At 49.7% G+C, this 24521-nt stretch overlaps 2 protein-coding genes across 5 annotated transcripts in view; one reads left to right on the top strand and one right to left on the bottom strand.

The window, feature by feature from the left end:
• Nucleotides 1-14304, top strand: part of FBXW4 (F-box and WD repeat domain containing 4) — a 65863-nt gene extending 51559 nt beyond the window's left edge. The window contains 3 exon segments of the mRNA XM_054072301.1: nt 12829-12969; nt 13141-13282; nt 13525-14304. Coding sequence (XP_053928276.1) covers nt 12829-12969; nt 13141-13282; nt 13525-13641 — 400 coding nt within the window. The 3' untranslated portion in view covers nt 13642-14304.
• Nucleotides 295-24498, bottom strand: DPCD (deleted in primary ciliary dyskinesia homolog (mouse)). Of its 4 annotated transcripts, none has more exons than XM_054072305.1 (6): nt 24383-24498; nt 24034-24114; nt 23249-23373; nt 22041-22174; nt 18105-18207; nt 295-5005 (listed from the first exon to the last, which is right to left on the bottom strand). In XM_054072305.1, the coding sequence occupies exons 1-6, from the start codon at nt 24444-24446 to the stop codon at nt 4931-4933; spliced, it is 582 nt and encodes a 193-aa protein (XP_053928280.1). In that variant the 5' UTR covers nt 24447-24498; the 3' UTR covers nt 295-4930. The 4 variants fall into 4 exon arrangements, with proteins under 4 accessions (XP_053928280.1, XP_053928278.1, XP_053928279.1 ...); XM_054072303.1 differs by lacking the exon at nt 295-5005 and adding an exon at nt 6654-9368; XM_054072304.1 differs by lacking the exon at nt 295-5005 and adding an exon at nt 6654-9365.
• Between the last annotated feature and the right edge of the window lie 23 nt (nt 24499-24521).

The following is a 24521-nucleotide window of genomic DNA, read 5'->3' as shown; positions in this document are numbered from 1 at the left end:
GCAAATATTTGGCAGGATTATTGAACGGCAGTGCAGTTTTCTAGGACTGATGTGCTCTGTATAGGAGGGGCACAGTGCCAATTACGGAGGGAGTGTCATCAGGGTTGAGGTGACCTGGTGGGCTCTGGGAGGGAAGAGAGGAGGGCAATTGCAGGAGGGGTCTGACTGGTGTTAGCAGTGCTATATTTGGGGAGAGGAGGTATAGGAGGACAGGTGTGGATGCAGAGCTGTTCCGAGGCATATTGCCTTCTGATCGACAATTTAGATATTTTAGCTTGTCCAAGTCAACTGCATCAAATACAAATATAAACTGGTTTATTTTTTTCTCTGAAGTAACAAAAATAAAGACTTGGCAAAGGGTAGATCCCACGGAGAATGAACTAGAACAGGGAAGACAGCACCAGTGCATTCAGCTATGGTGCATGTTTCTTGGTGACCTAGTCCAATGGTACCTTCGGAGAACCCTAGAATGATGCGGATTGTGCTGTGATACCCCTGCCCATCAAGTCTTCTGGCTGTTCCTGAATAGAGGCATCTGACAGGGGCAAGGAGACAGGCAACTCTCCTCCCTGTCCCAGCCTCTAACAGCCTTTCCCAAGGAAGTCTGAAGAGATAATAAAGCTGTATAGAAAATAGGATTAAGGTAATGAACAGGCACAACGGAGTTTGATCTTTCAATAACATCAAAGCCTGAGTGACAGGCAAATAAAAAAGCTGAAGCAACCTAGGCCAATGGGCCTCTGTTGCAATGGCTGAAGTGTCAAACTTATTCTTCCGTCTTCACCTGTCACAGCTGGAATGTACCGTGCCACTGGGGCTTTCCCTCTCTGTGGAGAGCTGGGAGTCTCATCAGCACGTGCAGGGAAGAAGACTGAGCAGAGAGCATGGCAGGGAAACTAGCACATGAAGTTTGATGTGATCATTCATAATGAGGGAATACAGAGCTGTCCTTCCAGGTCTTGACTTCTCCATAAAATGTTCCTCTTCCCAGCAGAGCTTTGCATTCATTTTTAAAGGCTCCATGGTGGCCAGAAGCAATCTCATAGGGGAACGCTGATTTCTTTCTTCGAGTGTTATGCATTTTGTCTCTCTGGTCAGGCTCCAGAAGTGGGAGCATTGCATGCAAACTCAAGATCTTAGAGGTACCCAGGACTGCTCCTGTGCCCAGTGTGTCCTGATAACATCTGACAGACAGAACTGGGCCCCCCGGGTTTGCTGCTTGCCCCTTCCTCGTGGGAATGAAGGGCAAGAGGCTTGCCTGCAGAGGCCAAGCATGGCAAAGACATAATATCTAAGAGCAGAGCACAGGCAACCTCTCCGTCAAAAAATGAGGCAGGGTAGAGCAATGCTTAAAATGCGTTCTTTAAAACTCTGGGATCCTTGCATGACTTAGATGTTTAGTGCTGTCCAAGACCAGTTAGTTGATAGCTAGTCTTTTTTCTGCTTGACGTGTGTGTAAGTAACACTACAGCAGTTTCTGTGACATTCCCTTCCTTTAGGGTAGGTGGTCTTTTTCCCCAACAGCTGAGAGCTGCAACATGCTACAAAAGGATTTAAAGCTTAAATAACCTTTTGTGTACTGATCTTCTTAGTTCCAGGCCAGATAAGTCCTTGGCTAGTGCTTGTAGCAGTTGGTCATGGTATGTTTTCATATTTATGACCTTCGCTGTTCCCTAACCCTGGGGCGGCCAGTCTCATCCCTCCAAGAGGAAGGGGATAACGTCTTCACCTGGAAATATGTTCAGGGCTTTGAAAAGGGCTTGGTTGGATTTAGCAGTGAGGAAATTTTTAGTGGGGAAGGGAAACGCCTCTTGCTGCATCCCACCCCCACAACTGTCTTTCATTTCTGCCTCTGCTGAGATGGTGGCGTTGGATCAAAGCCACAACAGGCAGCAACAAGCAATTGTCAAGGGGAGTCTAAAGCAGGGGAGTGACCGCATAATGCCAAGACATCGTCTCTGATGGCTCAAATTCCAGCTGCTGCTACACCTGGCCCTTTCTCCTGGAATGAAAGAGGATTTTTTTTTTTTTTCCTTATGCTTTTGAAGCTGGCTAGCTGCACCTCTGGAGGACATATCTCATCCCGCAGTTGCTACATCATGCCATCTGATTGCTTTTAGATGTGGGGAAGTTGTGGTGTGTTTATAGCTGTTTGGAATCAAGGTGTGTGTCTGGAGGGGGCTGTGGGTAACTCGGGCAGTTAGAGGTCTGCGCAGGAAAGGAGAACAATTAGCAGTATGGGTCACTGGACACTAACCTGTGTCCTTGCATCAAGCATCAGGCGTTGCTGACTCCTTAGCCTCTTGCAAGTTCCCTTGCCCCTCTGTGCCAGTGAGGGTTATGATGGCAGCTGCCCCTCTCGCATGTCAGGTGCCTCTGCTTCCTTTTGCCCTTCTCTGCTCAGACCTTCCTGTCTGATCTGCCAGTGCTGGTGTGTGGCGCAGCAGAACAACCAGTTGATGGCAAGCAAGAGAATGGGAAACTTTCTTCAGATCCTGTTCCTTTTTATCTCTTTCTCCTTCTTTCTTTTCACCTCCTATTTCCTTTGGGAGTTTCTCCTTGGGAGACAAGGGTGATACACCACTGGGAGTAGCTCCAAGGCCAGAATTTGTCCTTTGCCTGTGGAGAACTGTTGCTCCCCAGACTATTGTGGTGGTGTGCATGTCTTCAGGAGACAGCCTCTGCCTTAGGGATGTTTCTCCGTAAGGTAGGATATTCCAGAGGTTGCCTTGCAGCATCTCTTGGAGTTATTCTGCCAAGCTTGATGCTTAAAGAGGACCCGTGATCTCTCCGGCATGGTAGTCCTCATGCTGTAAACACTTTGAATGCACAAGTCCTACACTGTCCTTTCCTGTGACACAGCCCGACAGATGCAGGGCATGAGAGCTGTTGTAAAAGCTAAGCCAAAGTTAGCTGTGCCCTGCAAGCCACCCCAGATCCTCTACCTTTTAAATATCCAGTCTTTGTCTCTTATCCTCCTCTCTTTTGAAAGCATTTTTGGTAGAGTGGTTTTTTGGTTTTTTTTAAGAACCCTCTAATTTCTTGTTCGATTTTTCTGCCTCTCCTGAGCCCTTTGAAAGTGGCTTTACGCCGTCACTGACACCAAACTGACACTTTGCGTTTCCCCACTTCTTATCCCTTTATGGCAACAGATGTTGAAATTTTGTATCCCTTTTATCTGTCCCTCTTTGCCCTCTTCCTGTAATTAGGTTTCCCTTGTTAGCAGTACAAAGTGGCCCGGTTTGCTGCCTGGCCTTTTGAGCCATTGTGTCTGAGCACATTTTTTTCCTCCTCTTTCGGAAGAGTTCCTTCCCCCTTAAGTAATAGGCAGGGTGTGGGCCAAGGCTGTGGCTTTTTCTTGTTTCTTTGTTCTCCATTTATCTCTGCCACCTTTTTCAAAGGAATGGGGGGGGGAAAAATAGTGTACTGGGACGGGGAAGATACAGAGTTGCATTTCTTGACTGTCAGTCCTCCCCTGCTCTTCAGGTGTTCAAGGCAGGTGCCTTTGATGTCTGCAAGTTCTGGGGAGGTGGGAGGTAGAGGATTCATGGAAGTGGCCAGGGAGTGGAGAAGGGAGATTCAGATGTGTGTCTGGTGCCCTCAGCAGAGAGGGGTGGGAGGAGTCTTGGGGTAGCTGGGCAGCTGCTGAGCAGATTAGTAATCCGTGTTAACCTCTAATGCTATTGTATTACTGTTTCTTGAGAGCCAACATGAGTGTTACCATCACAAGCAGCTGTCTGACTGTGCTGACTCGCTGCTGCTTGGTCTCTAATATGTGCTTCACTGGGACCCTTGCTGGGTCACATCTGTCTGTACAGTGAGGTGGGCACAAATCAGTTGCTTTCTTTCAAATTGCAGCATATGTTGATCTGCATCCACTTTGGTGGCTTCTTAGAGCCACTGAGTGAATGAACTCGAGCAATTGTCAACAAGGAGGGAGAACTTTAAAACTTGGGCTCCCTGTGCTGTCCTTGAACAGCAAGTGTGATCTGACAGTTGTAGTATGTAGTGCTGAACACCCTAGTTAACTGATCACTGCTGATGCTTTCTTGCTTAAATCCAGTCCTTCTTGGCTTTGCCTCTTATCATGCTCAGATTTTTCGTGTGTGGAAGTAGATCAGTGAAATGAGAATCTGTGGGTCTAGTTCTTGGTTACGATGCCTGCTAAATGCTTTCAACAAAAGCTTTTGATGTAGAAGCATGGTCCAAGATGCACAAGCGGACTTCTTAGGACTCCAAGGTTTAAACAAATTTGAGACCCTCTAATTTAATAACAAAAGGAGTTTCTTGGGTGAAGGGAGCAAATAGGTTCACAACTGGAGGTGCTAGATCGAAAGGAAAGGTAGCTGACTCAAAGAAGTGTGAGGAGTCTGTTTCACCCAGGCATGTCCACTGGATTTGTACAGTCACAGAGAAGTGGGTAGATATCTCTGGTAACAGGAGGGGCGCGTGATAGCAAATGTTATTCTGGCATTGCTAACAGTTTCACAGGATTTGGAGGTCAGAAGAATCATAATGCTGTTCTGTAGACTGTAGAATCCCCTCTCCTGCCCTTCTTTTCTATAGATTCATAATGCCATCTATCTTTTTTTGCCAAGGAAGCTTTCTCCAGGCTTGGTGGGAAAGATGTTTCTTACTCCTTTCAGGCTTCGGTTTCTTTCTCAGCATCTCTATCTCAGCTGAGCACTCTAAATTGCAGTCATCAGTCCACAATTTGTCCAACAGTGAGCTAAATAGCTTTCTGGGCTGTGCTTGTATCAGGTAAGTGAATTCAAATTTGTACCTTCTACTGCGTCCACTCACTGCAGTGGGGTGATTCAAAGGTAGCTGCCCTTCCTCAGATGGCTGCTCATTCTCTTTTCTCAAGGCTTTCCCGCGTGTTTTGCTGTGCTGTTTCCCCATCCTGTCCAAATATGACTTCAGTTACTCTTTAAAGTGTCAGTTCTAGGTACTCCCATTTATATATCCTTTGGTTAATCAGCAACACAAATGCCATGCCTTCTTCCTGAAATTCAAAGGAAAAAAGGTTAGTGAAGTGACAGGCTGGGGTCTGTCATAGCGGAATTCTTGTCTTCAATTGAACCTTTTCTTGGCCTGTTCATATTAAATCAGTTTGGCACAACAACTGTCTTTGGATAAGGTAGGTAGGATGGAGAGTTTGGATGTAGATCTAGGCAAAGAGAAAAGCAGGTTCTTTCTCATGGAGCTGGTGATCCCACTTGTGACTTGAGTTTTGCCTTCGGGCATGAACTAATCACTTGACGAGGCCAGAAAGAAATTCCTGTCTGAGTTGTGCAGCTCTGAACTGTAGGATTAGATTCCCTTGCTTTGAGATCTTGGGCATTGTTGGAGGCAGGACATCAGGTCTCTGTCCAACTACTTGACCCAGTGCTGGAGAAAGCTTGCTGCTGAGGGACCCTCTTAAGTGGCGATCTCTTGGGTGATTTTAGCAGTCTTAATTTTGTTCAGAGCTCTGTCTCTTGGATATAGCCTCAGTCTTGTCTGTGCAATGTGTTTCCTGTGGCATGCATGTGTTCGCAAAACTGTTTGAGGCTTTGTGGTTCTTTACTGATTTCTAAGGGGGGGAGGTTGTTGACGTTGTCTTTCTGAACCCTCTTAGGTAATTTGGACATCTTCAGCCTTCCTTTTGTTGAGAGGGCTCTGGTGCATCTTAACCTAAATGTAAAACTTTTATAACAGCGTCATCATACAAGTGTTTATCCTAAATCCTCCCCATGGCAGTCTTTGCCCTGTCTCACCGTGGACGAACATGAGGCCAGCTCCTGCCCTTCGGATGTGCATGTTCAGGGCATGCTGTGGCCTTTGCACTCCTGTTCAGGCATATTTGTGACAACTTTACAAGACTCTGAACAATCGGAGAGCATGGGTGGGGGCTGGACACTCCAAGCGCATCAATCAGTTTCATCCCTCTGAGCCAAAGCAAAAGCAATCTTTATTTTCCCCTGGGTTGAGAGAGAATCAACAGAGGCAAGAGAGAAGAATGGGAAGGAGTGAATGAGGAACCCCCTCTGCCACTGGCTAGCGGTAGCTCATTTAAACAGATGGCTTTGTTTTGATTTGGATTCTCATTTTTTTGTCTCCCCACTAAAGGAGACCTGCAGAGCTCTGTCCAGAAAGGGAGCAATACAGCCGCCTGTTCCCACACAAGTGGGACGAAAGGCGAGAGGCTTTGAGAATTCCCTGCTTCTTTTCCTCGCCTCCCTCTTTTTCTCTTCCCCCAAGAAATCACAGTTTGATAGAATTCCCCCCTACTCCTCCCATTGGAAAGAAAGACAGAAGACATTCTTGACATTCTTTGTAGAGAAAAGGGGTTAAATGTCTGAATTTGGGGGTCACCATGTTATACAAATTGCAATCTAATCGTTTTTACAAGAACACACGTGTGCTTAGAAAAGGAGCCATGGACAAGAAAGAAAAGGGGACAGACAACCTTTTTTGTCCTATCTTTTTTTTTTTTCCCCCCAAGGTTTTGGACTATTGTCATGTCCTGTCTCTCTCCCCTCCTCACCCCCGAGAGGGAGAACATTGGTTTTATAGTTAAATTGGTTCGTAAAGCAGAAGGGCTTGGTGCCATTTCTGTTTGTTTTCCCAAATAAAAGCCCCAGCAGGGTCTCTTTTGCACCGTTGTGGCTTTATTTGAAGAAAGTGGCTTTTTCCCATAGCCCAGCGTGTCAGTTTATCCTCTGAACTTAACCTTACGGGAACCCGAACAACAAAAACTCACAGGGTCCCAGAGCTGGAAAGGTAAAGAAATTGTATCTTTTTATTGGACCATTTAAAGCGTGTGTGGGCCAATTCAGAGAAAGCAGAAGAAAAGAAGGCAAAACTCCCTCTATCTCCCCCGTCAACACAATCTCAAACCGTCGTTGGTGTCATTCCCCCCTACTGCCTCGAGTCCCTTCAGCTGCACTGAGGTCTCTGAGCCGTTTCACATAGAGGTGCTCCTTCAGAATTCCTCAACTCAATCTCACATTTCCCTGCAGGAATTAGTAGCCTTGGTTAAATGGAGGGGTAACCTTGGCGTAGGATAACTCTATGAAGAATAACTTTGCCAAGGATCTATGATTCTCTGTGTGTACTTCATACATGTTGTTTGAGCAAACCTTTCCCTTAGCATAAGCTGCTGCGTCCCTTGGGTGCCTCAGCCGCTGTTGCAAAGCACCTGGAAGAGATGGCAATTCAGCTCTTCCCTTTGGTTTTGGTGTGCTCTCCAAACGGGATGACAGAAGTGCAAATGCTGCACTCTGGATAAGTGCTTTTAAATGGATTTTGTTTCCTTACTCAGCTCAACTATCCCAGTTTTTTGAACTGAGTGAAGCTTTTTCCACTTTTTTTTAAGAAAGTTTATGCATCCTACCTGGCTTGTGGCAAGTGGTTACTGGGGCTAAAATATTGGTGTAGAGTTCTGCTCCATTTCTGAGTAGTCACCTGCTTAAGTGCAATGGCTTCTCTTCTCTGATGGATGATCATGGCTCACAAATGAGTTTTCCAGAGTGAATGACTATGTCCTTAATTTCACACATCTCTGGTTTTGGTAGATGTCCCGAATTCAGCAATTTCTGAGAATTTGTGTATTTGTATAATATCAATTCCAGTGAATCAGGGTCACCAGAAATTGGGGGTAAGGAGAAAGATTTGTTTCACCACAGCTTTTGCAACATAGTTCATGTGTATTGGAGACAGCTGGCCAAGACGTGCAGCAAATGGGCAGAGTACAGAGAGGAAGGTGCACACTTCTTTTGGACTCCAGCTATCAGCAGGATCTCAGGGAAAACCTAAGCTTTTATGGTCACACAAATAATCGCTGTGGCTTGAGAGGCTGTGTATGGCTTTAATTTGGTGACAACAGCATCCCATGGGTTATCTGGAAACTAACCATCTGGGCTCTGCCATGACTAATCTTATTTTATCTTCATATTGCTGGTGTGAGGAGGAATAGAGCCTTAAGAGGTTCTTAAAAAAGGAGAAAAAATACCTAAAACTTAAAAGAAACCACCTTGTTTCTGCCATTCCTCAGTAGAAGGAATTTTTGCTTTGCTTCCATGCTAGAAGGCTCCTGTCTTCTAGAGGTGTCATGAAAGCAGTGTTCATGGCTTCATTTCCAGCATGGAAAGAAAAGAGTGGAATGTGGAGATCCTCCCCAAAATAGCTTATTTTAAAAGTAATTTTAAGAAGTCCTGTTTCCTGAAGAACGCGGGAATTGATGGAGATGAATGATAGGATTCTCTATACTGAAATGGGCTTGTGGGTTTGCTCTGGTTCTGTTCCTTGTGGGCGGGCACAAGATTACTGCCAATATGATTTCAGTCTGTTTAGATGCTCAAGAGAAAGTAGGAGAAACTAGGACTTCTAGTCTGAGTTTTCTGCTTGGCGCTGGAGGCCTGTGTGTCTGTGGGCGCTGTGTTGGCCCATGTGGTTTGTGGTTAAGGTGCTGAAGCTGAGAGCACTGGCTCTAGATTGGTTCTTTGAAGAAACTTGGAACTGTCACGTTTGTGATTCTGCTCCAGTGGTGCAGTGTTGTTCCTGTCGGTGCCACCCAGCACTGAGACTGAACCCTGGCACTGTCTGGCTTGGGCTGTGCCGTACAGAAAACATAGCACAACTCCAGCCATCTGCACAACTAACTACCTGACTTGCCCAGAGAAGGCCTGGAAGTGAGACAGCCTCTAACTTGCTGCTGCTGGGGGGCCAGGCATGGTAGGGAGGTGGTGCGGACCTTCCACGCTTAGTCTTTCTCAGGCTTCACAGTCATTTGCTGACTAACCTTCATAGTTCACAAACAGAAACTGGGCACCCTGGCTGCTGAAGAGCTGAGGATCAGCTCCTTGGCTTTTGGAAGGTGTTTGGGTGCAGAGGGTGTAAAAGGGCCCACAGAGGAAAGGAGAAGGCTGTTCCCTGCTGCATTTGGCTGATGCTGGTAATCTCTGCAAGCTGGTAAGAAACGAGGTTCAAGATAGCTATCCCATCTCTTTCTGTTCCTCATTGAGCTGGGTATCTTCTGCCCAAATCACTTGTCAGAAAACCATTGGTGATGTGCTGGTGTGCCTTGCTGCTTTACTCTTGCCCCTTGATGGATGATCTTGATCCTCTATGGGTTACTAAAGACTAGCTGTGGGTTTTGCTCCATAGGAGGCAGAAGCTATTGGGAACTGGGGTTTGAGGGAAAGGGGGTATTTGGGATATTGAAGAGTGGAAAAATTGTGTGCGCTAATTTGTGACCCCATCACTGGAGAGCTCTGTTGGTAGAGACTTCCTTTCCCAGCATGGGCTCAGCATGGCTGTGTATGCCACGGGGTTGTGGAGTTGGCCTGGCATGGGGGTAGCTGGTCCAGAGACACCTTCATCTGCTGTGAAAAACAGGGGAAGCATTAACTGTGTTCTGCATCTTTATCAGTTGAAGTGTGCCCTTGCCAGAACATTTAGCTCTTTTGGTTTGTGTGCCCAGTGTACAGCACAGTGTGATTTGCCCCTGGTGTCAGATTGTAAGTGCTTTGCTGCAGCAACTAGTGTGTTGTTTCTGTAAACTGCTGAAGGGCGTAGGCAGGGCTGGACCTCCCGGCCGAGAGCTGCTTTGGCTGACCTGTTCTGGGCAGGAGAACTGAACTGATTAACAAACCAGCAAGGCAAGGTTTGCTTTGCTGAAGTAACTTGCAAGTATCTGTGCTACTTTCCTACCTACAGGGAATCCCTTCTTTTCATTTTTTTAATTCCCCTCCTTTTTTTTTCCTTTTCTTTTTTTTTTTTTTTTTTTTGGTTTTTTTGGGGTTTTTTTTGTTGCTTAGTCTGGAAAGGGAAGTGGAGGGAGGAAGGCCAGTGTTGCTCTGCTGGGGCGCTTGGGTATCACTGCAGTGAGGTGTGAAGGCGTGGAGAAACCCAGGGAGCAAGGCACCTTGGGGGTGTTCAGTGCTGCACAGGAAGCTCTGAAAGCAGGAATCCAGACTCTCTGGTTTCTACTGTCTGTCCCTTTGCTGAAATTTTTCACTTGGAGCCATCACCAAGCTGCCATTAAAGATTGCTGCCATCTTGCAGCACTGCACACTAAAGTGGAAGACAAGCTTTAGCATGGCCAGGCTTGCTCTGGGTGTGAAGACTGCTTGTTTAGAATTGGGAGGTTGTGAGGAGATCTGCTGTGACCTATTTCAAGCAGCTGAATTGAGATAGAGGGCTGGTTCTAGTGTGTACAAGATGCTGGATGTGCTTCGGCATCCTGCTACCTTTCCTCAGCACTGTGTTCCTCTCTCCCTGAGCTCACTTAGTCCTTTACATATTAAAGTTGTATTAGCAGGGAAAGTGGTGGAGAGGAAATAACACAAGCAGGCTTCAGCTAGCTAGCAAGAGAGATTCACCAGATGTGCTGCTGGGCTGTGTGGCCCATGTGCAGCTGCCCATCCTGGTTTCCTCTCCTCAAGTGCGACATGCCCAGAGCACCAGTCCAGGGTATACTTAGCAAAACCAAGAGGGGGAAAAAAAAGTAGCAGCATGCGGAAGCAGGGGGGAGAGGGGTCCAAGCTGCTGGTGCTGCCTGGGGCTTCCTGAGATAGCTCTTCTCTTGTAGGTAACTCCCCGCTCCTGCCTGAGAAGCTGGCAGAGGTCTCTGCAGGGTGGACAGTCTGGCCTCTTATGCATCTCACATATGTCCAAAGGTTCTGGTTTGGAAGAGCAGGTGACTCCTCATATCTCTGTTGTATGTCTTATGGCTCTGGGCCACACATACAACTTCTAGGATGAAAAAGATTGTTTGGAAGCCTTGAGAAGAGTTGTGTACATGTCCATCTGTCCCGCTGGCTTTGCAGAATGGCAGATGGAGGGGATCAATGTGCTTGGAGAAGCAAAGCTCAGAGATGCCCATCCATGTCTCACTCCATGATGGATCTGAGGACCCATCTGCCTGAGCCAAACCCTGCAGCTTTGCTCCCAGTGCTCAGACTGCAAATGCTTCAACCTCCCAACCTGCATGCAGGTGCAATGTTGCTGCTGGGTGGGTTTGCAAGTAACTCTCCAAGGGTTAATGTGTTGTGGGAAGGTTGCAAAGGGCCGAAGTCTGGAATCCCCTCGATCCCTTGCCTGAAGAAACAAAGTCCAATAAGCCAGCACCCCTGGATTCATGTTGGGGGGGATTAATTCATGCACTTGATGTTAAAGCTTGTCCAAGAGGTTTGCATGGGGGGGCCATCGCTAGGGCTGGTTGGCCTCTCTAAATAGTTGCTAGGGCCCTGGCATCAAGGGCCAATGTAGCTGCCCACAGCCACGGTCACGGAGGGAATTACACAGCCACAAAGAAATTGTTATTCTACATAATCTGCTCTTTGGAGAGTGACTGTGGGGAAACAGGCTGGCCCCAGCATGCCGCCAGCTCTGTGATCATAGAAGCGTGCTGGCTGCAAAGATCGTCCAGGGCTCGCCTTCTGATCTGGGGACACCAGGGCTCGAGGCACTAATCTGCTTTATCAGCGATTTCTCTCTCCTGACACAAAGGTGTTTACTTGTTTTAACATCTCCTGGGACTCTATTTCTCCTTTTGTGTGGTCTTTATCCCCTGACGAGGGCTTTAGCCCAGATTACAGACAGAATTAAGGCATTTGGCGATGTGCCTCAGAACTGTGTGATGCTGGATCAAGGAGCAGAAAGTAACAAAATAATGGGGGGAGATGCTGGGAGTGACCCCACGGCAGGATCTGTTCTGTCGGCTTTCAGGACCGCTTCATTGTCCTGAGAACCAAGAGCCTGTTGGAGAGGGGTGGCCTTGCAGCAGGGTTTGAAAAGCAGGTGCTTCGAGGTTTATTGTGTCCAGCATTTTTGACTAGGAGGGTGTGAGGAGGAGAAGAAGGAGGGTTTGCAATAGGTGGCTGTCCCAAGCAGGTGGACAGATCGTTCCCTCCATTCCCAAGAGTTTGCCGTGACTGGGTGTTGCTGGCTGCTAGGGCAGGTAGAGTGGTACCGGGGATGAGCTTTGCCTGGTGCCTGCTGCAGGGTGCAATTTCATGTGGACCAGGGAAGGGACTCGAGCTCCTTCTTGCAGTCTGGCAGGGTAGGCCCTCACCAGGCACCATCCTTCTGGTGAGCTGCTGGTTCTGCACATGAACAAGCAGCAAAGTGATAATGAATGTGAAGTGTCTCACTTAGAGATTCATGGAGATCTTGCTTTCATTCTTTCACAGCAAGTAGGGAATTAAAAAGGAGGAAGAGGCCTTTGGAAAGCCATCTCCAGAGCAGCCCTAGGGTGGCTGCTTTTGACTTCTCTTGTTCAGCTCCAGATACAGTGTCTGCAGTATGCAGTGTAACTGGAGGGGTTCAAGGAGAACAGTCATGGAAGATTGGGTCAGGAGAGTCCGGTTTGCCTGTGGGTCTGAACTGTGTGTCAAAGATATGGGAAATAGCCCAGTGGCAGTTTTTTGAAGGATGGAGTCTGGGATGGGATGGGATGGGATAGACCAGGAAAGTGGCTGTTGCAAATTATCTGGAGTTTGACTAAGTTGAGAACCATCTCTCATAGAAATGGAGCCCCATCATTGAGTACTGATTCACTTCTCCCAAGGAAGATGATCCCCTTCTGCTTGGGGTCAGCCGTGCGTGCTCCTTAGTTCTTCCTCTTACAGGTGTGACTTCTGCTGATCACGCTTTGTGACAGTGGCCAAACCAGTAGCAAAAACTGGGGGAGGGAGAGTAAAACTGTGCATGCTTTTGCCTTCTGTTTAATCACAGAAATGAGACTTAGGAGATTTCTGTGGCACCATCTCGGCTTCAGCCTGCTGAATCGAAAGGGTGCTTTGCTCTAAGTGACTCTTCCCTTACTGTGTTTCATTGCAGCGGTCAGCTGGTGACCTGTTTAGGGACTGACTTCCACCATGGAGCTGGAGTCCTTGATGTCTTTTACGAAACGCCCTCCCTTCTCCTCTCATGTGGGTATGACACCTACATCCGCTACTGGGACATACGGACAAGCACGAGGTGAGCCTGCCCTGCTGCCATCAGGGGCCTGCGTGAAGCTCCTGGGCTCTCCTTGCACAGTGTCTGGGAACTCGCCTGCAGCTGAATTAGTGCCTTCAGGCAAACGGGCCTCAGTTCCGGTGGTAGAGGAGAGGAAGCTCAGCTCTGTTCTGGTTTGTGCTGCCCTTGCAGGAAGTGCATCCAGGAGTGGGAAGAGCCCCATGACAGCGCCCTGTACTGCATAAGGAGTGACAAGAACCATATGATTGCCAGCGGCTCCTCCTACTATGGCGTGGTGCGCCTCTGGGATAAGCGGCAGACTCGGTGCCTGCAGGTGAGGGCCAGGCAGCAGCAGGGCTTCTGGGTTGTCCTCTGGCAGCCAGGTTCTCCTGTCTCTTTGGAAGAAGAGACAGAAGCTGCTGGGCCATTTCTGGGACGAGCCCACCATAGGAAACCTAACCTGTATGCAGGGAAAAGCCTGCTTGTATCAGGCATCTCAGCCTTTGGGTCTGTAACACTGGTTGGGGGCTTTGGGCTGATTCTCTTGGAAAGGCTGATTCTCCTGTTTTCTTGCAGAGCTTTCACCTCTCTTCGCCCACCAGCAGCCCAGTGTACTGCCTCCGTTTCAGTACCACCCACCTGTACGCTGCCCTGGCATCAGCCCTGCACGTCCTAGACTTCACAGCCCCGTGAACGGCACCACCGCTGCTTCTGGTCACCCCAGCTCAGCAGAGCTGACGCTTGGCTCAGGGAATTGCAGGGCAGGATTGGTGAGAATGGCCCCTGACGCTCCTGAAGGGATTTTTTTGCCTACCAGAAAGTTACATTGAAGAGTGCGCAAAGGGCCAGGCTTTTGCAACCTCACCTGCCTGTTAGCGGAAATAAAGGCCGATTGTCCTTTACCCTTTTTGTTTTGAGTAAGTCAGGGTTGGTTTTATTAACTTTGTTCTTATTTTGCCTTTTTTTTTTTTTTTTTTTTTTTCCCCTGTGGATGCAGTTTGAGGGGCAAGTTGAACTGGGATGCCCAGTAAGGTCCATATGCTGGTCAGGTTGAGATCAGCCAGGCTCTGAGCCATGTGATGCAAGTCTAGGCTGCGTGTGGGGTGGACCGATCCGGTGGAAGGGAAAGGTGCCTGGAGCAGGACCCACCTTTCATCTGTGCTTGCTCTCCTGACAGCTGCTTGTGTTGTCCTTTGCAGCCAAGAGCACGAATTGAGCTAAAAGGCAGAGCCAGCCCTGCTTTCAGTGTGTGCCTCCCCAAGCTGGCTGTCAGGTCAGGCTGTGCACTTGGCAGGGCTGAAATGGTCGCATTTTGCTAAATAAAACTCTGAAGGGAAACAAAAGAGGCTCTTATGTTTTGTTTCACCTTCCAAAGGGGCTGTGATGTTACCCGCTGATTGCAGAGGCCTGGCTGGGCAGAGGAGGTTGGGCCTGTTTTCACATGTTGTCTACATGATCTGTCTCACTTGCCCAGACCCTGTGACACTGTTGTGCTGAAGGCAGTTCCTGAGATCTTGGATCTCGTGTCACTTGTTCAAACAAGAAAAGAAGTAGGATCTTGCTTGCTGCCTGCATAATGCAGCAGCAAACTGGACTGGTGCAAACACCGAGGCCTTGATGTGATTTACTGTGATCTGCAGGCACATTTAAGTGGGCTCCGCTCCTTTCTGTCAGCCTTCTGAACCCAAGCTGGGTCTAGGAACAACAACAGCTTTCAGTGTACTCTGTCCTGCCTGGATGGATGTGGATGGCTGTAGGTGAATGCAGCGGTGACTGGGGTCTGGTCCTCCTTGAAGAGGGAGGAGCGTGAACCCTACTTGGCTGTGAGTTTTGAGTATCCTGGATATAGGTGAAGGAGAGGGTTTGTATCACAAACTGGGAGAGTGCCTAGGGCAAAGTACACAGCATGGTCTTTTATTAGAACTTACTGGGTAATTTCCACTGCCAAGAAGCTGCTCTTCCCTTGTGATGCACAAAACTTAGAAGAGGGGTGCTTGCTGAAGCCCTTGCCTGAGCAGGGAGGGAGTGGAAACAATCAGCTCCTCACCTGGGCAGTTCCCAGTGGGTGTGAGGCAGCAGCTTAGGACACACAGAAATGTAAAAGCATGGTTTTGCTGCAGGATGGCATTCTTAGAAGGATCTCTCCCGCACAGCTCCCTGTCACCATTCCTGATCTCGCTCTGCTGCCACTCCTGCCTGCTTCCTGCCTTGTTGCTACCATGGCACTACATATTCCCCTCCTGTAAGTGGCAGAGTTGATGCTGATGTGCCCCAGACACTGAGCAAATGCAGTCAAAACATGCTGGGGCTGGAACAATCCTCTGTCACCACAAAGCTGTCGATTACAAAGACTGCTAGTCCAAGATAATGATGTTAGGGGGACCCTGGGCTATTGGTAACACTGAGCTGTTGCTTCAAAGATGGTGCTTTGCATCAGAGGCCTCCAAATACTATGGCTGTATTGCTTGGAGCACTTTGGGCTCTGCATGCGAGGAGAGCTTCAGGTCAGTGACTAGACAAGTGAGAGAAGATGAGAGTGAGCTGGCAGAGTTTGGGAGTGGGGGTGTCTGTTTTTCTCAGGTCCTAGTGTGTTACAGGTCCTTTACTGAAATCAAGAGGGAGGAATGGAGACATTAAATGTCTTTAGCAGGGTCCCCAGCGAGAGGCTGTGAAGGAACTGGAGTAGCTGTGGGGTAGGAGGAGAGGTTCTTTATTACTCTGGGACTTGGGCAAGGCCCAGAGTTGGAATGAGTATGCCAGCTGAGCAGGTGAACAAGCATCACTGGTGCAGGCAAGGCCTCCCATGACCACCATTCCTGCAACACTGCTGCCGCCTGTCCTGCCAGTTCTTTTCTGCAGCCCGTGTTGGTGGGTTCTGTGCTCCTGCAGCCCCATGGTGGTTCCAGCACTGGCTGGTAGGAGGATGCGCCTTCACCTCTCAGGTGACACTGGGGAATAGGGAAGCTGCAAGTGAGGCTGGTGCATGGGCTCTGAGCTCTGCCAGTCGATGGTGCCTCCATTGCCTTGGGAGGACTGGGCAGGTGGGTTCTGGAGCCACCTGGAAGGGAGGCTGTAAGTGGGGCTGCTGCTCAGGCTCTGAGTTTTTGTTGTTTGGAAGCAGTCCTCCTCGGGAAAGCCATACTGGGAGCCTGTGACTGGCTCACTGGAAAGTGGTGTTTATCTAGTAAGAGACATTGCAATACAAACCAGTGTGGAAGGACATGCAGAAATCCAAGCAATGGGATGGCTGGTGCAGGGCAGAGGCAGTAGCTAGCTGGAGGGTGAGTTGCTGAGGTTGTCCCTGTATGTGGGGAGTTGCCGGTGCCATGAGGTTTGTGATAGGCTATTTCTGCTCTCACAGAAGGGCTGTGCTACCCTCACTCCTGAGCTGGCCAGCAGCCCTTATCCCCACTTTCCCCATCGTGCCATGCAAATGAAGGCAGCTGCATTTCAGTTCCTGCACTCCACACAGCTGCCTGCGCTCTGCACGTCACATTGCACGTGGCTGGTGGTACGGATGCAGCCGGACATCCTCCTCTTCACCCTGTCTCATAGGCTGTGCCCATGCAGGTCTAAGCATTGATGCTGTTTGCAGAGATGCCAGAGCATCCCTCTAACCACACAGAGCACCTTGCCCGACAGCGCGGGAGGGACTTGCTTCCAAGCACATCCCAAGCAGGTACGAGAGGTGAGAAGGGTGTGGTTGTTTTCCAACTGTATGGAGTAGGGGGAGAGGGCTGCTGGCTGTGGACATGGTGCACTTCCTTTGCGTGCTGCAGCTTCCCATAGCTTTCTCATAGAAAGATCATAAGTGTCTGCGTAAATCAGCAGACCAGGCACTGAAAAGATCAATTGCTATGCCATCTCCCAAGGCCTACAAAGATTCCTCCAAATGGCTCTGTTAACAGGACTATTTTTTATTAGAAAAGGCAAAATAAATACCATGACGCTGTGCCAGAGCTGCCCCTCACCTCAGCTTCTTAGCTGCCGCTGCCTACTGTGTCTTACAGTCGCCATCCCCATTGTTAGCTGCCTTTATCTCCTTCAGCTCCTTCTGCAGCTGCTCTTCTGCAGTCAGGATCTCCTTTGGCTTCTGATACTGTGAGACAGAGAGAACTGCCCTCAGTGCTCCTGCTCAGCCTCTGCTCCAAGCAGATCAGCTGGGGCCTGGTGCTACCAGTGCAGCTGAGGCCCTCCTGTCAAGGGAGGCCCTTCTGTGATTGGCCACCTCTGGAGCCTGTTTGGAGACGTGGTGCCATCAAGCTAGGGACGTTTGCCAAGATCTGGAGTGTCTTTTACAGTGCAAGTAAAACTTTCCAGTTAGATGTGTAGTCCTGGCCCCTACCAACCCCTCTGGAATATTCTGGCAAGCTGTGTCATGCAGGTCCCTGTGTGCTTGCCGACTATGTGCTCATATGTGTTATATATAAAATATGCTTTCTTTTTATAAGGCAGACGGAAAAGTAAGAGTTGTGGTTCCTCTGTCCACCCCTCAGAGCCCCCTCGCCCAGCTGCAGTTCAGTGGTGGATGCGGGTGCTTTTTGGCAGGGGCTGGGCCCACAGCAAACAGAAGCTCAGGACTCAATGTGCTCCTGTGGCCAACTTCCTCTGCATGTGCACCCTTGCAGCGCTGCAAGGTTCCCCTCAGAGGGGATGCCCTCTGGGTTGTTGCCTTCTACACTTAAGAGGAGCACTGGCTGCTCAAAAGCATCTATCTGCCTCTGTCTGCTCCTTGCAACAAGCAATGCTCATTATGCTAGTCTCTCACTTCCACCGAGTGCAAGGAAGTGCATCCTCTCCCACACAAAGCAGCAGGTCATTTTTTTAAGACTGCGAGACCTCTTAAGTGCAGCAGGTCTTTGGACTCTGCACAACAGGGAGGGGATACATGGAAAATGAGGCACAACTACACTCTTCCACCTGCGAGTTACTTTGAGTAGCAAGCAGGGCCCCTCCTGTGGCCTGGGCTGTCCTGGCTAGTGTCAGCACACCCACTGTAATCTGAAACTCCTACTGACTATGTGACAGAGAAGGGGACTCATCAGTGACCCTCAGCACATCTTCCTGCTTTGCCTCATTTCCCCACGTGTAAGGACTTTAACTTTGTGGACATAAAGAGAAGGACAGAATGCTGTTCTTCATGGGTAAAACCTCACCGTAATGATCAGGGTGTTGTTGGCATGGGTGAAGCTCAGGGCAGCTGTGTCCAAGGGGAGCTGGTATCGGTCCAGGTCAGGAATAGAGAACTTTTTGTAGTACCTACAAATGGAGAGGAGACAGAAGGAGGAAAGTGGAGTTCCTGTTCTCCGCTAGCAGCACAGAGTGCTGTTCTACAAGGTGTACAATGAGGGTAATAGACCTCTCAGGGTTGGTAGGAGGACTCTCTACCACGTTGTGTGCCTGCTGGCAGCCCCAGGCTGGCAGGAGCACTGGAAACGAACCTCCAAACTAGAGATCAGAGCTGGAAAAGTCCTGAAGGACTTAGGTGCATGACAGCAGACTTTGTTTGTCCCTCTAGCTTGTCCTTGAGTAGTGCCAGGCATGGTAAGGGACAGCTTACTCGGCCCTACCAAAAGTTGTCCCTTCTCATGGCCTCTCATTCCCTCCAACTAGCAGCTCCCACTAGCCCTTGCCAAAACAGCTGTCAAAGCCCTTGTGCCCTGTGACTTACTTTCCTGAGCAATGCACCATTTTGTGTTGCAACCCTTCCTAAATCCATGTTTTTGCTGCGCTTCTCACATAACTTCCTGCTTTGGTAGCACGGTAGTGTTGAGGCAATACCCCTGGACACAGAGCTCCAGGTGTGGCTGCCCACCATCACCTGAGCTCTGCTCTGCAGCATCTCCATGCAGCCCCTACAGCAGCTGTGTTGCTCCTCTGCATTCCCAGCTCCCCTAGTTGCTCTTTCCCTGGTCTCTATCCCAGTCTCCTGATCACATCTCACATCCAAGCAGAGAAAAGAAAGTTTTTTGCCAGCTCTTTCTCCACCATGTCTCTCTCCATGGACCACAGCTTGGGCTTTGCTCAGTGTGAAGGAGAGGAGAAGTGTCTCAGAACTGGGAGGGTTATGAGCTGCCTAGGCAGCTAAGAGATTTCCTAATGCTTTGGGACCAGAATCTTGTAGACCCGTGTTTGTCCAAGACCCTTCTTGCTCTTCATGGCTTGCTCTGAATCTACTGTGTCTTTCTGGGGCTGCAACGATACACTACTTGCTGGTCCCATGCCCGTATAGAGGCACTGTTGGGTTCTTCATCTCTTCCAGCACTCTTGTGGGCAATCTTCTCTGAGGAATTGGCCTGTAGATGCTACTCAGGTGCCCAGCGCAGAGCAAGAACAGTGAGTGCTGCTGTCATGCCATGAGGTGTTCTCCTTTCTGGCTGCGTGTGAGGCTTGGCCTCTCTAGCTACCTCTGCCCAAACTGCAGTTTATTTTCCAAGTCATGGTGAAAACAGCTACAAAGAGCAAATGGCTCTCCTGGTGCAGTGGGAGGAATGTACGCAGCTTGTTACCGCAGGGCTCAAACCGTTCAGTGTTGTCACTGCTGTCGGTATTTGGAAAAGGTGGCAGACATGGATAATAAGGGAGATGTCAAAGGTTAAACAGCAGAGATTAGATGAACACAAAGACATGTTAAGGAAGTGTTAACTTCTTACCGATTAGACAAAAAAAAAAAAAAGCAGTACACAGAAAAAAAACACTGTTTCAAAGGGCCTTGGGAGTCATCAATGAAACAGCAGCATTCTGCTGCCCCAGGACTAAGGAGAAGGGAAGAAGAATGGCTTTGGCTGGCCTCAAACTAAAATCTGTGACAAGATCAAAGGAAACTAGATCTGCCTGGCCACCCCCTCCTCCTCCTAACGTTACCACTGCCTCTCACTACAATAATTGAATCAGGTTTGGCGTTTGGGGAGGTGGCTTTCTGGGTTTGTTTTTAGAGTTTAGTTTAATGGATTTATTTTACAGCAAGAGGTTTTAAGCAAATCCCACTTGAGCAGCCCTTGCCGTGGCCAGAGGGAACGGGAGCGACTGGTGGAAGTGAAGAGCTCCTGTCTGGGCTGGGGAGACAGCTGATGAGCGGTTTTCTCTGCCGAGGCAGGCAGATTCTCTGCCCTCGCCTCTCACCTCATGGCCAAGGGCAGTATTGCACTCGGAGCCTGGGTCCTGGCCTGAGAGTCATAGTGCCTACGTGAAACCGCCTCTATTATTTTCCTATTGGAAACCCACTTTTTGTCAGCCTGTAGGGAAAACTGCTACTGGTATGCTGAGAATTTAGAGCTGAGCTACTCAGTAGTGACTTGGCAACCCATCCTATTGCTTGCGCCTCTGGCTGGCGGTCAGCACAGCTCTGTTGCTCAGAAGAAGCGTGGCTGACTTCCAAGGGCTGGAGAGGCTCCGAGGCTTCCTTTCTTTCCCACAGCGATGTGCACTCTTTCTGTGTGGACTCCATGCCTTTGTTGCTATCTTGGAATTAGTTGCGGAGTGGTGCCTTGCCCTGGCTGAGACCCAGGAGAAATGACATAAGATACCCTGGAGCCTGTACTACGTGTTCAGGGGCAGGAGTCTGCCCCTGCTCTGTGCAGACAGCAGAGTCATTCTTGTCCTTGATGAGGCTTTCAGCTCAAATTCTGTAAGTTCTTAGCTTTCACATGCAGGCCGTAAGCCACTTCCAGGTCCTTTAACCATCTCTAGTCTATGAGTGTGTAGGTGTCAACCAACTGGTTGTGGGGGACTCTACTCTTTTCCTGAGGGTGAGACAAAAAGTCAAGTAGGAGATGCGTGAAGCTCAGTGGTACATTATAACCCTGCAGCACCTAATCAGGCAAGGAAGTTCCACATATACACTACAAACAGTAGGACTGGGAGTAAATAAGCCTGTCTGTGACAGTAAGGTGTTGGACTTAGGCTCACATACTCCCTTCCTATCCAGCCTCCATGGGTACCTACAAGTGGTTGATGGGAATCTCATTCATCTTTGCTACACAGGCCTCCCTTCTAAGTGGCCCTTCTCTTGTGCATCCCTCTGTGTGGCTTCAGGCCAACATCTTTCTATACTGATGCTTTAATGGGGCAGACTCCCCCTTCCTCCTGTCCAGCTGCCTCCTGCTTTTGAGCGTCCAGGTGTGCTGATGTGCAAAGCTCAAACATCTCCTTGCCGTGGCTTCAGATGTGGTGAAGCCTTGCGGTTCCACGATCTGAACGGCGTTCAGCAGCCAGGGCGAAGCAGTTCTTTGCCAACAGCACCACCTACAGCCGCCTACAAAGAGCGGCTTAAAGAGGGCAGGGGCGGACGGCAAAACTTACGGATGTGATCCTTCTGTGCTCTGCAGCAACGATAGGGGAGGGTACGCGAGCAGACGGCGAGCTGCCCCGCTTTCCATACTGGTGTATTATCCCAGTTTGTAAACAGCTTTCACTTGTCCTTCCCACATTCTCCTAATACTCACTTTTTGCTATCTCTTCCCAGTACTATTGCTCATTCACGCTTATCTCACTGAGGCTGTAAAACACTTCAAGTCTTCTCCTTTTCTTTCCTCCCACCTCTTAATTTCTTTTGGCAGAATATTGTGGTGCTTCCTTTCTAGATTCAGCCTGCCTTTTGCTCTTGCTGCCTCCAGATCACATCATTGGCATTGTGCTACAGGACAGGTTTATGCAGAGACATCTGTCTGTCTGGGTGTCCAAGACTTTGCTGTACCTGATGAATTCTGTAGCTCTGTGCATTCAGAGATAAAATGACTAAATCAAAGTATCGCGTAAAGGGAGAGGATGTGATGCTCTTAGCTTCAAAAGGTCTGCAAGAGTCTTTCTGTATTTTTCTGAGGGAGCACCATTTGACAGTGAAAGAACAGAGCAGACACCATGCTGCTGGAAAGGGAAGGTAAGTTTGTGAAGGCTAGTGCAGAGCTTGAAAGGCTCTGCCATAAATGTGTCTGGGGCAGCTGGGAATGGAAACTGAACAGCTGGAGACAGGCAACTGTGAGGTGTGGCTCCTCAGCCCTTGCACACTAGGGACAGAAGGCAGGGGAGGACAATTCCCCTGTACCAGCCCACCCCCAGGCACTGCCAGCGCCACCAGAGTTGTCCTTACTGACTTCTTGTTGGTGGTCCGGATGACACAGCAGCGCTGCTCCTTCTCCACAGAGACGCTGTAGACCTCCTTGGGGTAGGGCAGGTTACGGATTCGCCACTGGAAGCTGGTTCGTGTATCCTTCCTCATGAAGACAGGCTACAGCAAACAAGTACCTTTAGCAAGGCCCCTCCAGCTGTCTCCTCTCCTCCCTGTCCCACCTCAGGAGGGTCTGTGTGGGAGTAGCTCTTCTTTCACACTGGAGCATTAGGGAGTAACTCAAGAAACAGCTTGAGCACCACCTCCCTGGAGCAAGCACTGCTCTGCCTTTACCCAGGGCACTGCCTGCCCTGCTTGCAGGAGGCTGAAAGCACTCGCCAAGGGAGTCTCGCAGTACAGGGTTACAGGGAAACTGTGCCTCTTCCTTACAGGCAACCATATACTTAACTCTTCCTATCCTAGGGACCATAGAATCAAAGAATAGTTTGGGATGGAAAGGACCTTAAAAATCATCCAGTTCCAACCCCCCCACCATGGGCAGGGACACCTCCCACCAGATCAGGCTGCCCAAGGCCTCACCCAACCTGGCCTTGAACACGTCCAGGAATGGGGCATCCACAACTTCCCTGGGCAACCTGTGCCAGTGCCTCAGCACTCTCATCATGAAGAGATTCCTCCTTTTGCCTAGTCTAAATCTGCCTCTCTCCAATTTATAGCCAGGACCAGCTGGATTCAGCCCTGGTGCTGCCCCAGTTTGCTGCGCAGGGCTGCGATTGTGTTTCAGGTCCATAGAAAAGATGGTGAGACACTGAAACCTCTGTCCCCTAAGCTCATGGGATGTGAAGATGAAACAGGCAGTGCTGTAAGGAAGCAGCCTGCTGTGCACTGCCTGTGTCAGCCTCTCACTGTCATTGCCTCTGCTTTCTACCCAGACTTGTCCCAGCACTGCCCTTCCTTTCAGCCTTCTCTTTCGGAAGCCAGAATAGTAGTTGGCCAATACAGCCATACAGTTTCTCTACTCAATGGAAGTACAGGTCTCTTCAAGACCCCAAAAGAACCTAAGCTGTGCCCTTTTTCTGCCCAGTCCTACACCTTTGGGATGACTTGTAGCAGAGTGCTGGGCAGCTTAAGGCTGTGTCTTGGGCTGTGAGTGATCTGCATTCTCCTAACTACTGCTGTAAGCACGCGGCCAGGTAGTTTTATGTGCAGTTGTGCCTGCAGACCCTTACATACATTGGAGCTGCTTTCCTTTATGAGATCCGACTCCAGTGCTTCCAGGAGCGGCAAAGCTGGCTCTCCCACTTCAACCTGCCACTTGCCAGAACCCCCGAGGGTGTTCTTCTCTCGCCATTTTCTACCTGTGGATGGGAGAAGAGTTTTCATTTTTCTGCTCTACAAGAACAAGTCTAGCAAATGATTGCTAAAGCTGCCCAGCGCACTGAGATGACATGAAGACAGATATCTTAATTCCAGTCCTTTCCTCTTTGGTATGAGTAGATCTGCTACTGGATTCCTGAAGTCAGAAATTCTGTACCGAGTGCCTCTCTCTTTTGCTACATGGTGCTGAAGCCACAGTGGGGCTGCAACAGGTGCCATGCTGCAGCTGATGTGGCTTTGGACGAGAGCCATAAACAACATTTTGCTTGTTTGCGGTTGCAGAAGCCACCAAAAAGCACATTTCACCCTGGCATACGGTACAGGCTCAGTGCCTGAATGGGTGCAATCCCATTTAGTCTGTCCAAGCCAGCTGTGACAGATGAGCTGCTTGGGAGAGATCCTGAGCTAAAGCAAAGTCTGTTGATGCCACAGACACCTGAGAGCCCTGGGCTCAAAGTGAACCATGCCTACAAAATTCATCTACAGGCTTGCTTCTCTCCCAGAATATTTGGGGGTGATTTCTCTCTTCCCACAAGGTCCCTCTCAACACCCCATCCCTGCAAGTGCAGACCAGCTGCCACATGTACTGCAATTCTGCCCTGACCCACGTCTGCTGGGGGCCAACCGAGAGCATCACTTACTCACTAACTGCCCGGTCTTCACCTCGTACTCTTCAGCCATCTCCTTCCCATCCTCGAACAAGTAGTGGATCTTCCGCTTCCCTAGAGGCAAAGCAGGGGATGAGGGCAAATGAAAATGCACCTGTCCCTGGGTGTATGGCCCTGTCTCCCCACCCGGGGCCCTCTCCCCCGACCTGGAGCCCTGTCCCTGGGTGTATGGCCCTGTGCCCCCGACTGGAGCCCTGTCCCTGGGTGCGTGGCCCTGTCCCCCAGCCTCGTTCCCCGTCCCGGCCGCAAGGCCGTGCCTTGGGCGCGGCGCCGCCGCAAGACTCGTCGCGGGAGCCATTCAGGCCGTGCCTGTCGCGGTTACCGTCCTGCAGCAGCGCGGTCTTGCTGGCGGCCCGCAGCCTCTCCAGCCAGCCCGGCACCGCCATGGTGGTCGCGCCCCGGTCACCACGGCAACGTGGGGCTTCCGGTCGCCACCGGAAGCGCTCCCCGCCGCGCGCGCC

The sequence above is a fragment of the Cuculus canorus genome, chromosome 7 (genome assembly GCF_017976375.1).
Source record: "Cuculus canorus isolate bCucCan1 chromosome 7, bCucCan1.pri, whole genome shotgun sequence".
Taxonomy (NCBI): domain Eukaryota; kingdom Metazoa; phylum Chordata; class Aves; order Cuculiformes; family Cuculidae; genus Cuculus; species Cuculus canorus.
This window is presented reverse-complemented; position numbering and strand designations above follow the sequence as displayed.